At 40.7% G+C, this 14,184-nt stretch overlaps 1 protein-coding gene across 1 annotated transcript in view; it reads left to right on the forward strand.

Annotated features, from left to right (window-relative positions):
* Nucleotides 1–2,692: 2,692 nt before the first annotated feature.
* The window catches only part of Dicer1 (dicer 1, ribonuclease III), a 46,536-nt gene continuing 35,044 nt past the window's right edge, over nt 2,693–14,184 (forward strand). The window contains 8 exon segments of the mRNA XM_055592828.1: nt 2,693–2,754; nt 2,756–2,875; nt 3,674–3,836; nt 4,657–4,787; nt 5,635–5,769; nt 6,439–6,599; nt 10,120–10,288; nt 12,319–12,791. Of these exon segments, the coding sequence (XP_055448803.1) occupies nt 2,728–2,754; nt 2,756–2,875; nt 3,674–3,836; nt 4,657–4,787; nt 5,635–5,769; nt 6,439–6,599; nt 10,120–10,288; nt 12,319–12,791 (1,379 nt within the window). The 5' untranslated portion in view covers nt 2,693–2,727.

Raw genomic sequence — 14,184 nt, forward strand, 5'->3', positions numbered from 1 at the left:
TATGGCACTGAATTTTGAAGAATAGTTTCCTTTTGTTTTAAAACTTGGAGCATACTTAATTTCCTTTGTAGATAATTTTTCTAGATTTACTATGTTGTCTATTTGAGAAGAAAAGAAATGGGGAGGTATATAGACAGGAGGGAGCTACTGGGCTTGTGTGCATAGTGTTTAGAAGTAGAAGACTTGGCTGTTATCATGTCTTTTCTCCTTCCACTTAGATTCTCACTCCCCAGGATTTAGTTTTGTTGAAACCTTCCACCACGATGCCCTGATGAGTCTAGATCACTGTGTGTGCTGTGTGAAGAGTGAGGGGCCAGGGCAGGGATTCCTAGACAGTGCATTTGTGGTTGTGAAGTAGGCATCACATGAGTTGCAGCAAGCCAGGAAGCTCAGGAAAGTGCTGCTGTAGTTGGTGGACCTTCAGGGTTGCCTCTTAATCTTTAGAAGCTAGGTGAACTTGACACTTCAAGAGTGAGATGCTTGAGTCCCATGAGCTGTGGAATTTGGAACTGAGGGTATCAGGTGTGGGGTAAAGGGAGTGACTTTTAGACTTTGGTTCAATAGAAAGTGAGTTGAAACCATGAGGGATATAGTTTCCTTGATCCATAGGAGGAGGAGGAGAAGGAGTGATGACTTGCTAGATTCTCCAAAAGTGCTCTGTATTCCTTGCAGGCCTCCTTGCTTTGAAAGGGTAGTGAGGATAATGTTTATTGCTGTGTGGACAAGCTGTCTTGCTGAGGTCCTTAGTGCCTGTGCTGGTTCCTTACACCAGTACCTTGAATGAACCGTGGACTGAGCCTTTATAGTTATTTGTAGTGCCCTTTTTTAAAGGAAGGAGGCATGCAAGGGGTACAGAGCTGAAGTATGTCATCTTGATTTCTGAAACAAGAGTGCAATGTTGTACCTCAGTATGAAAGAGACTGGGAAGTAGAATGTTTGATTTTCAGGAAGCACTAGAGCTGAATTCTTGAGAAATAGCAGTGAACACCACAAAACAGCGTAGGGGTGAAGATTCCAAGTGCAGGATTGGTAAATTCTGCTCATTGAAGGGTGCTAGTGATAGGCTTCCACACTGAGTCTTGACATCCGAGCCTTCTGATTTGGTTGAGACTTTTAGAAAGACTGGACTAGGGGTGGATAGCCCAGTGGGCACAGTGCTTGCAGTGGGAGCATGAGGACCTGACATTTTGATCCCAAGCACACATGTAAAAGCCAGGCACCGTGGTGATTATCTGTAATCTGAACCCTGGGGGTAGGATGGGTTTTGTGTATTGGTGGTTACAGGTAGAGATGATCCTGAGGTATTGGTGGCTAGCCAGTTATTGGGACCCTGCAGACTAGGCCAGATGTTTTGAGATCTCTGTCCCTTCACTCCAGTGCTCCGAAGACAAACCAGAATACAATGACACCAAAGTCCAACTCAGGGGAAACCAGTGAGTTTATTTGGCTCACTTACAGACCATCAGTGAGGGGTCACTTACAGGAGAGTGAGTAACCACAAAGCAGACAGACCACTGAAAATTCCCATTCCACTGAAAATTCCCACTCCTGCATGGATGGCAGCTTCCTATAGCTGTGTAGATGGAGGCCATTGCTCTGTTAATCTTCCATTCTAGACCTCCTGAGGCCATGATGCCATGTGTAATTAGAGCAGGATTCCATGCAGATGGCAGGAGGTGTAGGAGGAGCAGCTAGAATGCCAGGTGAGTATCCACTGATCCTCCTTACCCCCTCCTTCTATGAGGAAAGATCAGCACTCAGCAAGATTTGCCTTGAGTGTCTTGTAAGTCACAGCTGCTCTGGTGAGAATGGCTGTTAATGCTCAGAGGACAGTGTTCCACACTACCAGTGTAGCTGACAGTTCCGGTTTCAGTGAGAGTTCCTGTTTCAAAAAATGAATGAGCTGGAGGATGACATCCAGTGTTGACCTCTGCCCGCTGCACTTGTACACACTGGCGAACACATATACGCACACACAAAGGTTTTAAAAGATCAATTTTTATTTTGTCAGCTTACATAGTGAAATTTACTTCTGGGAGAGTATATGAAAATGGTACAGTGCTTAGATAACATGGAAGGTTTTCCACTTAAGGAATGTCATACATTTAGTTTATAGAGTAGGTATAATTTTAAATATACATGTCTTCGGATAGTTTTAGCTGTATAGTTGTAGACTGTCAGTTAAGCAAAACATCCCTGTTCTCAGCCTTTAAATAAACTGATGCAACCAGTTCAGGTGTTTTCATAAATTAAGAGTTTGTTCTGGACCTTGTACTTTGCCAGTAAATTTAGACACATGAGGATCTGAATAGATTTAAGGTGTTCCTTTATTCACATTCTTTAACTATACCTTTAGATAGTTATAGTTATTATGGTTTTCTACTAGTAGATTTTAAAGCTACTTCTTATTTTCTAGTAATGTAACAATACAGTTAATGTGTTTATATATTTGTGCTGTTGTCTGGTTCATTCTTTAAACAAGCTTCTAGGTATGGGACTGCCAGGTTGAGTATAGACTGCTTGACTTTTAAAACTATCCTCTTAGATCTCAAGAGAGACGAAACCAACCATGGGAAGAATTTGAAAAGGCTTGGGGGAGTAGTGTTCTGATGTCTCTCTTGTTCCTGTGCTTTCTTTTGTTTTAACCCCGCATGGTTGTGTAATGGTATTCTTTTTCCCTTTTGTAGTAAGCTGTGCTAGAACAAAATGCAATGAAAGAAACACTGGATGAATGAAAAGCCCTGCTTTGCAGCCCCTCAGCATGGCAGGCCTGCAGCTCATGACCCCTGCTTCCTCACCAATGGGTCCTTTCTTTGGACTGCCATGGCAACAAGAAGCAATTCATGATAACATTTATACGCCAAGAAAATACCAGGTACTAATGAAACCACTAATACTGGAGCATTTTTCACTAAAATGAAATAAATTAGTATAGTGTTGACACAACTTATAAAACTCATTTACCCTTTCAAGCCTCCCTCTTCTGATTAATTTTCTTGTTCAAAACATTTTTGTTTTTAATTGTTCTTTTCTTGTCTAACATCTCCTGGGTAATTGATTTGTTGTGTTGGTTCTGTTTCTTAGTTCCTTATTTCCCTCCACCGCCCTCCTTGAGGTCCATGCTGTTCCTTTATATCCATTTGGGTGTACCAATCCTCATGAGCTGGGTAGGAATGGAGATTAGTTTGAAAATGTTTAGTCCTGAGCTGGTAGAAATGTGCCTAGTATAGGTTCAGTCATATGTGTTGTTCTAGAGAAATAGCAATTTGCAGAAATATTTTTTTGTTTTTGTTTTTTGAGACACGGTTTCTCTGTGTAGCCTTGGCTGTCTGGAGATGCTTTGTAGACCAGGCTGGCCTTGAACTCAACCATCCACCTGCCTCTGCCTCCCTGAGTGCTGGGGTTACAAGCTTGTACCACCGTCCCTGGCTCAGAAATAATTTTTAAATTAAATTACTGGTGCCATTTTAATGTCTGTTTACCACAGCACAGCTGTGTGTGGCAGCCATTTTACTCCCCTGTTAACTCTTGAGTAAGTGTGAAATTGATGATTTTCTTTTTGCAAAGTTGTCTGCAGAAGATTTTAGAAAATGGGGAAATTTCTCCATTTCAAAGAAGCTGATTCTTAAGTGTGGTGCACGGTTAAAAAGTATGATTGTTTCCCATGTTTCAGGTTGAGCTGCTGGAAGCGGCTCTGGACCATAACACCATTGTCTGCTTGAACACCGGCTCAGGGAAGACGTTCATCGCGGTCCTGCTCACCAAAGAGCTGGCCCATCAGATCAGGGGCGACCTCAACCCACATGCAAAAAGGACCGTGTTCCTCGTCAACTCTGGTAATCAAACATCATTTCCCAAATGTGAGGAGAAAATTGGATGAGACTACATATTTAAACCTATTATCTCTGTGGATATTAAATTATTGAAAGTAAAGAGAGTTTGACAAATAACTTGTTTACTCAAGCTCTGCTAGCCAAAACACCATTTTATTTCTTTATAGAATTCCTCTCAGTTGTTCAAACTCTGCATTTCTCTTAGATGGGGGTTACTCTGGGGAGGTGGCTGAGTTGTTAAATTACTTTAGTTCTTGATGTTTTAAGCTCTGTAAAACAGGCTGAAAGCTGGCTAGAGATGGGAACCTAACTACTTGGTCTGTGATTTTTGTGTAGCAGTTTTAGAAAGTTCTATTCTTCTTTAAAGGTGTTAAGTAAACTTAGTGTACTGATGTCTGCTTATCTGGGATCGCCAAATGAAAGCACAACCTGTGAGCTCAAGTTGATGTCTCCTTTTGTTTCTTTAGACAGTCACAGCATATTGTGTGATTTGAACAGTACTTCTTGGTGGATTGACCTGGTTTCATTGAGGAGAGCAGGATGAACTGGTGTAGAGTTGGTGCTCTTCTAGCCTGAAAAGGACTTAGGTCTTAGGTTGAAAGTCAGCTGTTAAGGGGGTATGAAGTTGTTCAGAGTAAATGATGGAAGAGGACGGGACAGGGCTCATCAGTGACTTTGGAGGGGTGATCGTGAAGTTCTGATTTTTAAATTAGCTATTTAAAAAACAGTGATTAGGTATAACAACAGCTGATACTTTTTTTTTTTAACTATTCAGAAAGCCAATTTGGCATATTGTTCATATTTGCATATTGTCTTTGATCAGCAAACCAGGTTGCTCAGCAAGTGTCAGCTGTCAGAACTCACTCAGATCTCAAAGTTGGGGAGTACTCAAACCTAGAAGTAAATGCATCTTGGACAAAAGAGAGATGGAGCCAAGAGTTTACTAAGCACCAGGTGAGACCTGCAGAGATGTGTCCCTTACCCACACTTCAAGTCCTTGATTCACTGTAAACCCTCAGCCTTTGCTGAGGGAGTTTGAAGACTCTTACTTTTCCAGTCCTTTCCATTCTCTGTTCCTGTAAGGCTCATCTCAAACCAGGTGGCTTACAAATGTGTGCTGTTCAGGGTTAGAAAAGCAACAGCTGCTGTCATTTACTTGCTTGAGAAACACAAAGACCTGTGACTTATTTTGAAACTACAAAAGTTTCTTGGGTAAAGCCTCTGATCTTTGAAGGAGACGCCCCTGCCTTCACGTTTCCATGTAGCTAGCATGTGCTAGGGGCTTCTTGTATGTGCTGTTAGGGGGTACACAGCAATTGAGGGCTGCTTTGTCACTAACCTTCAACAGCCTACTAATCTGCTAGTGTTTCACACATACTGGAATGAGTCCACGTAAATAGAACTTGTCCACAGAAAAACAAGCTATACAAAAAGCATCATTCTTTCAGAAAACCCTGTCAGCTTAGTGCGGAGCGGGAGGAGTTAAAAACATTAAATTCTTTTGTGATTTGACTAGGTTGACAGGTCTCATCTGCCAGGGCATGGCTGGGGAAACCTGAAGTTGACTTAGTAACTTTTCATAAGGACACGGTCTTCCTTTCTAAGGACATTTTCTCATAGTCTCTCCCCATACTTTCATCTCTTACATCTTGGTTCTAATGTTTGTATGTTTCACATTGCTTTAATTTTGACCCTTGAATTCCATAATCCTCTCTTCCATACGCTGACTCTGTGGTCGCTGGTAGAGGTATAAGCCAGGCGGGTTAATGGCATTTGTGTACTGATGTCAGTTTTATTTTAGGTTCTCATTATGACTTGCTATGTCGCCTTGAATGTTTTGAAAAATGGTTACTTATCACTGTCAGACATTAACCTTTTGGTGTTTGATGAGTGTCATCTTGCAATTCTAGACCATCCTTATCGTGAAATTATGAAGGTAGGTCTTTAGACTTTATCAACTTTAATAATTCATGGTCAAATTATTAGGTTATTGAATATATACAGTTAAAAATTTTTATACCAATAGGAGTTTTTCTGCATGTATGTCTCCGTATCAGATACCCTCAGAGGCCGCAAGAGGTTGCTAAGTCCTTCTGGAACTGGAATTACAGATGCTCATGAGCCAGTGTATGAGTTCTAAGAATCGTACCTGGGTCCTCTAGAAGAGTAACCAGTGCTTTTAATTGCTGAGCCAGCTCTTAAATGCAGTATTTAAAACAAAAACAAAACAAAATTTAATTAAAAAGAAAAAGATTCAAAAAGCAGTGGTGTTAGTTTACCATTATTGGGAATTTGGTTCCAGTAATATGAGTGAATGATTCTTAAAATTAATTCATTTAAATCTATAAATTAATTTGTATAATCTATAATTTATTTTTCTAACATCATAATATCATTTGATATATTTTTAAGAGTATCCAAATATGCCCTTCTGAGAAATAGATCTTTAAGCAAAAATACAGTAATTGATAGTACTATGCTACTGTTTCCACAGAAATGGGTCTTAGTATTTGTCAGTGGTTTCCCTGTGTTTGGATGTAGCAGTGCCCCTCGCTGTGGTGCTGCATGACAAAATCCTTATTGCTTGTATCTTTTATTACATTAGCTCTGTGAAAGTTGTCCATCATGCCCTCGAATTTTGGGACTAACCGCTTCCATTTTACATGGGAAATGTGATCCAGAAGAATTGGAAGAAAAGATTCAGAAACTGGAGAAGATTCTTAAGAGCAATGCTGAGACTGCGACTGACCTGGTGGTCTTAGACAGGTACATCTGAGTGAGTGACTTGGCTTGAAGAAGACTGCTTATGACCAGTGGGGAGTCTTTGACTCTTGCATTTGGTGCCTGTTTCACTGCTGAAGGGACTAAGCAAGACTGGAAGTCTTTTTTTTTTTTTTTTTTTTTTTTTAGTGCAGTTACCTACAAGCAGGAGCATTTACCCTTGTTTGTGCAGAAAGCCTCAGATGGGATGCTGCCTCTTCAGTGATGGTGTTGCATGGGGTCAGAGTGCTGCTAGTTTTATGTCAACCTGATATAAGCTGTACTCATCTGAGGGAGGGAAAGCTCAATTGAGAAAATGCCTCCTCTAGAGAGGATTGAACTATAAACTCCTGTAGAGAGTTAGTGATCAGTGGGGGAGGGCCCAACCCATTGTGGGTGGAGCCATCCCTAGGTTGCTGGTCCTAGGTTCTAAAAGAAAGCTCTCTGAGCAAGCCATGAGGAGCAAGCCAGTAAGCCATGGCTTCTATATCAGTTCCTGTGTCCAGGTTCTGACTGACTTCCTTCAATGATGACCTGTAACACGGAACTGTAAGCAAAATAAACCCTTTCTCCGAAGTTGCTCTTGATCATAGCAGTAGTCACCCTAAGACACTCAGCCCTTCCTTTTCCTTGGTTGCTAGACTGGGGACTTTATTAGGACATTTACCTTCAGTGTAAAGGACACACCGTTATTGTGTGCTTTGTTATTCTGACTTAGACATCTCTCAGGGCACATTGAAGGAGCCTTAGAGAATTCAGCAGTATATTTAAATATTTGAGAACAACCTATTGTTTTTAAAACTGGTTGCAGGTTTCTGAGAAAAATGCTGTTTGTGATTTGTAGATGGTCTTGTTTGATGAGGACTTAACGTTTTTGAGCTTCTGTAGTTTAGTTGACATGGAAACAGACACATGCACACAACCTGACTGATATGTTTACCTTTATAGAAAGGAGCTGTGGTGATTAGTATAAATTGCCATTTTGGCAGAATCTAGAATTACCTGGGGAGACAAGCCTCTGGGAGATTTTCTTAATTGAGTTAATTAAGGTGGAAAGACCTAGCCTAAAAGCTGGTGGCATCATTCCCTGGGTTTGGAGTTCTAGACTGAATAAAGAGGAAAAACTAGCTGAAAACAGACATCCATTGCTCTCTGTTGCTGGACTGTGGATGTTTTGTGAACAGTTGCTTAAAGTTCCTGCTGTTCTGACTTTTATGCCATTCTGTACAGTATCCTTAAAACGTGGGCTGGAATAACCCTATCCACTTACGCTACTTTTGTCAGGGTGTTTTATAACAACAGCAGCAAAGAAACTCAGTCAGAAGCCTGTTATAAATTAGTAGGGAAATGAGTTCGTGTGAGTGGGAGTGATCCGTGTTAGTATGGAAGTGTTTGTAAGTAAATGTGACATTCAGTTCACATCAGCAGAGTCTAACATTCTCACTGGTGAGTTTTCCAACCGTTGGAAGAGGCTGTTCCTTACATCCCTTGGCCAACATAGCTGTGGTGTCTGTACACACACACACACACACACACACACACACACACACACACGCACGCACACACGCGCGCGCGCGCGCGCGTGCACTTTTAAAGTCATACCACATCCCATTTTTCTGGATTGAGTTTATTTGCTTGGCTTTTAAGGGAGGCTTTGGGGAGAAGTAGAACATCTTAGAACTTTCAAGTAATAGCACTGAGTAATCTTTTAGCTTAAGTGTTCCCTAGTTCTCTAGACATCTCTAAGAGTGTGTACATTCCGATTTGTCCTCGTTTCTTTTTGTGTTGCTGTGGTAAAGTACGGAACTGCTTTAAGCCCTGCTGCCTTGACTGGGATCCCAACCATGATGGATGTTCTTTGAACTGTGAGCTCAGCTGAACCCATTTTCCCTAGGAGGGTATTTTATTTCACAATAAGAAAAGAAATGTAAGACTTTTGGGTTTAGAAAAATGAAAACTATATATTAAATGTCTTTATTGTATTTCACTTCTAAAATCATTAATATGCTTTTAGGGTATTGTGTACTGTTCGGGTGTCATGATTTGTGGAAGGCACAGTGGACCCAAGGAATGACATCAGAAATGAATGAAAGTGGGCAGTGTACCTTACAAAAAATAGGTTAATAGTTGGCAGGGTCAACGACGCAGCTCAGCAGATAAAGCCTGACCTGAGTTAAATATAAGGAATCCATTGATTTTTAAGCTGCGTCCCTCCTTCAGGATGGGTAACATGCATTATCTCTTCATCCACATAAGGGTGGAAGGAGGGAATTCACTTCACAGCATTGCCCTCCTACTCATACACTGTGGTACACACACTCCTGCCCTCCCATACAGACACCACAACAATAAATAAATAAAAACTTTAAAACTTGATTTGCAGATGTTAAAAGATTTCACATGGAGGCTGGAGAGATGGATCCTCAGTTAAGAGTGCTTGCTGCTCTTCCAAAGGACTCAAGTTGGGTTCCCAGTACCCATGTCAGGCCACAGCCTTGGTCATCTACACACACATCTATACATAATTAAAAATAACTAAAAATAAAAAATTCAGAAGCATGTTAGGCTGTACATGACTTCTACTGATCAATTGTTATTTCTGAAAAATTAATGAGTATTTTGAACTTTTTTGTTGTTGTTGTTCTCCATTCTGCCTTAATGGACAAAAGATAGCCATCAACCTAACAAAACAAAACCAATTCTGGGACTCCAGGGAAAGTTGTTCAACAAGTTCTTTGAACCTTAGCCTTCTGCATTGATTGCTTGCAACTAGCTCAGAAATGCCAGGTGCCACTAGGAAGGCATGCTGTGAGTCTGCCTTGTTGCTTGAGTAGAACTCAAACTAGATAGGGAAGGCAGATAAATCAATATTGTGTTGAATTTCTAAAAGATGAAGCAGAGGCATTTGGGGAAGGCAAAGGACTGTAGCTGGAAGAGCCTTCAAAGGAAGGTGGATGGTACTGTTTTTAATATCGGTGACACTTTTCTTTTACAGTCCTCCCTGTGTTTAGGTTAAATTGGAGTAGAGTTCCCAGCATACTGGAGATGTAATAAACCTCCAACATGCATTCTTTTCTTTTCTTTTTTTTTTTCCTCTAAGAAAACTCTTGTAAATAATATACTATTTATTTAAAAAACAAAAAAGAGGGTCTGGAGATGGCTTTGCAGTTAAGAGCGCTCGCTGGCTGCTTTTCCAGAGCATCTGGGTTCGACTCCCAGCACCCTTATGGCAACTCATGACTGTCTTAACTCCAGTTCCAGGGAATCCAACAGCCTCACACAGACATACATACAGGCAAAACACTAGGGCACATAAAATAAAAATAGATTATTGAAGACAAAAGAGATTGTTTGTTTTCTGCAGGGAAATTCAGAAATATGAAAAAGTAATAATTAAATACCTAAAATTCTACCACACTGCTAACATTTTGGAGTATTTTCTTGGTGTCCTCTTTTACTTGTTTAAAAAAAAAAACAGTAATGCATTTTCACAAACAATACTGACAACTTGTTTCTGATTTTAAAGATATACTTCTCAGCCATGTGAGATTGTGGTAGATTGCGGACCATTTACTGACAGAAGTGGGCTTTATGAAAGATTGCTGATGGAGTTAGAAGAAGCACTTAATTTTATCAATGACTGTAATGTGTCTGTACATTCAAAAGAAAGAGATTCTACTTTGATTTCCAAACAAGTAAGTATGTGCAGAGTCTGTTAAGTAATTCAGTGTTTCCTTCTACTGTGAGCCTTGGAATGAGGGAGGCTTATCTCAGTGAGGCTATTTGCCACACATTTTGGTTTAAAGCCTTATTTTGCTAGTTCTGTGGATATTTTACATTGAACATGTGATCACATTAGAGTCAAGGTTGGCTTTGTGTGACAGGCACTTGTATTTGTATGTTACAGCCTTTCCAGTGGGACTGAGGGTTCAGATCATGCCTATTTAAGAAGTGAGTCCAATTTGTTTTTTTCTTTGTTTGACTTTTTTTTTTCCCCCTTTGCTTTTGGTCAGATGAGTTAGTTGCTGCTGGGACTTTTGGTGTGACTTCTCCACTGTTTCCTGGTGTTTGTAACAGGAATAGAGCCTCTAGGACAGTGATCTTAAGTTGGTCCCACACGTGGAGCAACAGCCAGAGCACTCTGCCACCTCAGCTTGTTAGAAGCTGAGTCAGGTCTCAGGAAGGGGTCCTGTGAACTGACTTGAGTTTGACAAGCCACTCTGGTGATCCTGATGGCAAGATTCTTGACAGCCAGTAACCCCTCTAGGACTTTGTGGCCATTTTAATATCAGTCCATTCTTAAACGTGGCCCAGGATTTCTCTGGTGGTCATTTATTTATTTTTAAACAGCAATGCCCAGATTGTTGTTTTGTTTCTTGAAACAGAGTCTCACTATGTATTTCTGGTTGTCCTGAACTCACTATGTAGACTAGGCTGGTCTCGAACTCAGAGAGATCCACCTGCCTCTGTCTCCTGAGTGCTGGAGATTAAAGTGTGCCACCACACCTGTCCTTGCTTGGGTTTTTTTTTTAACCTTCTGAATCTTGCTAATTCCATTTTCAACCCAATGTCTTTGCAGCATATAAAACTGGTAATTGCCCAATAGAGCCTGGCTGTGCATTTTATTCAACTCAGCTAAAGTTCTGAGTTGGGCTTCTCTGGACAGGCTTCAGATAAGATTCTGGATTTTACTGAGTGCTTTCTTTTTTTTTTTTTTTTTTTTTTTTTTTTTTTTTTTTTTTTTTTTTTTTGAGGCAGGCTTTCTTTTGTGTATTCCTGGTTGTCCTGGACTTGTTTTATAGACCAGGCTGACATTGAACTCACAAAGATCTGCCTGCCTCTGTCTCCCTAAGTGCTGGGATCACAGGTGTATACCACCGAGCCTGGCTGAACTGAGTGTTTTTCATTACAGTGAAGACAGAGGGGGATAGTACACAGTGGTGTAGAACTGTCCAGCTTTTGTAGAGGGAAGTACTGGTGCTATCCTGGCCAGAATTCAGCCATACTTTCTAGCATTTCATTTTAGTACTCATTAGATTATGGGAGGGAGAGAGATTCTTAAATCTAATTTCTTTCCTTCTTGTTTCTCCTTTGACCGTGACTACCAACAAACTGTAACCAACAACCACTGACCCTGCCTCTTGGGGCCCGAGCATTTATATACCCTCTGAAAAGTTCCCAGAATTTTTAATATCACACAGTCATAGAAACTATCTGCAGCTGGCAAAACCACGCCTCTGCTAGAGCACAAGGCAAATCATGGTCAGCTGCTATGGACAGTCTGAAGCAGCCCCCACATCCCTACACCTGGGATCAAAATGAAAACATAATTTAATATGTTTTTAAAGAAATCAAAATTGCTCCTACAACTACCTGTCCTGAGCTGCTGCACGCCATAGCTCTTTATAGTGTTTATGGTACAGAGACCAGATGTAAGTGCTGACAAACTCTGCATCTAAAGTCCAGTTTTTTTAAAAAAAATTCTCATACAGTTGTTTATTTTAGCGCTATTGTTTTTGCTAGGAGAAAAGGACATGGTTCTAGGCATAGATCTGTGAAAGAGGTTGGGAAGACCATTCAGCTGTCCCTCTAAAATTAGGGAATTAACCTCCGTGTTCCTTTTGGGGTAAACTTTTGAAGGAACACTTTAGGACCACTGGAACCCCAGTTCAGGTGTCTGAAAGTATGGCATGATGATTCAGCTTTGGCTTCATTTTCCTTATAGATACTTTCAGACTGTCGTTCAGTGTTGGTTGTTCTGGGACCTTGGTGTGCAGATAAAGTGGCTGGGATGATGGTAAGAGAACTTCAAAAGTACATCAAGCATGAGCAAGAAGAGCTGCACAGGAAATTCTTATTGTTTACAGACACTTTGCTAAGGAAAATTCATGCGCTATGTGAAGAGCACTTCTCACCTGCCTCACTTGACCTGAAATATGTAACTCCTAAAGTGATGAAACTGCTTGAAATCCTGCGCAAGTACAAGCCCTATGAGCGACAGCAGTTTGAAAGTGTTGAGTGGTACAATAATAGGAATCAGGATAACTATGTGTCCTGGAGTGATTCTGAGGATGATGATGATGATGAAGAAATTGAAGAAAAAGAAAAGCCAGAGACAAATTTTCCTTCTCCATTTACCAATATTTTATGTGGGATTATTTTTGTGGAAAGAAGATACACAGCAGTTGTCCTAAACAGGTAACTGTCTGGGTCAGTGTCTGTTCCTTGCAGAACAAAGCAGGGCTTTGTGTGGGGAAGCAGTGCTGTGAGGGCTTGAAGAGCCACATACGGTCTGTTCCTGTCTTTTATAAGGTCTCATCCAGTGTTCATGTTGTCCTGAATTAACAGAAAGGATGCCTATAGTCATTTTCTGTAAAGGCTAATTTTGACACAACTGAGGTTTTTCTGTCTCAGATAACTGAAGCTAATCCATTCTAATTAATCCAAAGTAGAGACATACAAGAAAAATTGAGTTAAAGTATTCCTTGTTTTGTTTGCAGTTGCTGGATTCGGTTCAGGTGTCAGTCGGCCTTAACTGATTTTTAGGCTGAGTTGAGCACTTTCCACAGCTGTTTCTTCACACGCTCCTAGGATACATTTTATCTGAGTACTGAGGATGATTTTTTTAAGTATTAAAAAATTTCCCCTTAAATGTGATACTCTGAAATGTTGTTCTGGTTTCTGGGCATACAGGTCCTAAAGTCCTTAGAACCTTCAAAATGATAATTGTTATACGCTAAAGAATTGGTTGGCTTCCAGATATGGGTTGGTCTGGAAAGATCAGTAGCCCTTCCCCAATGTTTGGGGAGGGAAGAAGGGTCTGAACCCACTGATGACCAGTGGCTATTGGTTCTAACCAGTCATACTATAGAAGAACACTTTCATAAAACCCAGAAGATAAGGGGAGAGAGCTTCTGGATCTCTGAAGCTGCCTGGATGGCGTGGACCTAGGAAGGGTGGAAGTCATGTGCCACTTCTCACATGTGTTGCCTTGAGCATCCATTCATCTGTATCCTTTATATTATTGTGTATAATAAACCAGGAAACAGTGTTCTGGGCCCTTTGGCTGCTTTGAAGAGGACCTTACTTGGAGCCTGTGACTGGCATCTGAAAACTAGGAGCTTTTTTTTGGAGTCTGAACCCTGCAGGCTTTGGGATCTGATCATATCCCCAAGTTGACAGTGCCAGAATCAAGTTAAGTTGTAGGACACCAGCACAGCAGATTTGCTGCTACAGAACTGATTGCATGCTGGGAAAAAGGCTGTGCCACATTCTGTATTGACTTCTGTGCCGAACGGGGGTGGGAGGGTTCGTGCATGTAGAGGTGGATTCCTAGATTAGGTTGCTTTATAGACTGTATATTAAAATGTTCTAAGTTGGAAGAGAGTGTTACAAAGTTAAATTTTATTTAATATCTGAGGATATTAGCAAAGATAATGGTTATTCCCTGTTTATATTCTTTTCATAAATGCTTGTTTTCCTGATATAGACCTGGACATAGGGCTGTGTTTTAACTGTGACAGGTGGTTATTTAATGTATGGTGGTTTTGTTTTTGTTTTTCGTTTGTTTATTTGTTTGGTAGATGTTTTA

This window comes from Psammomys obesus, unplaced genomic scaffold, assembly GCF_907164565.1.
Source record: "Psammomys obesus unplaced genomic scaffold, mPsaObe1.curated_primary_1811, whole genome shotgun sequence".
In the NCBI taxonomy this organism is placed as follows: Eukaryota; Metazoa; Chordata; class Mammalia; order Rodentia; family Muridae; genus Psammomys; species Psammomys obesus.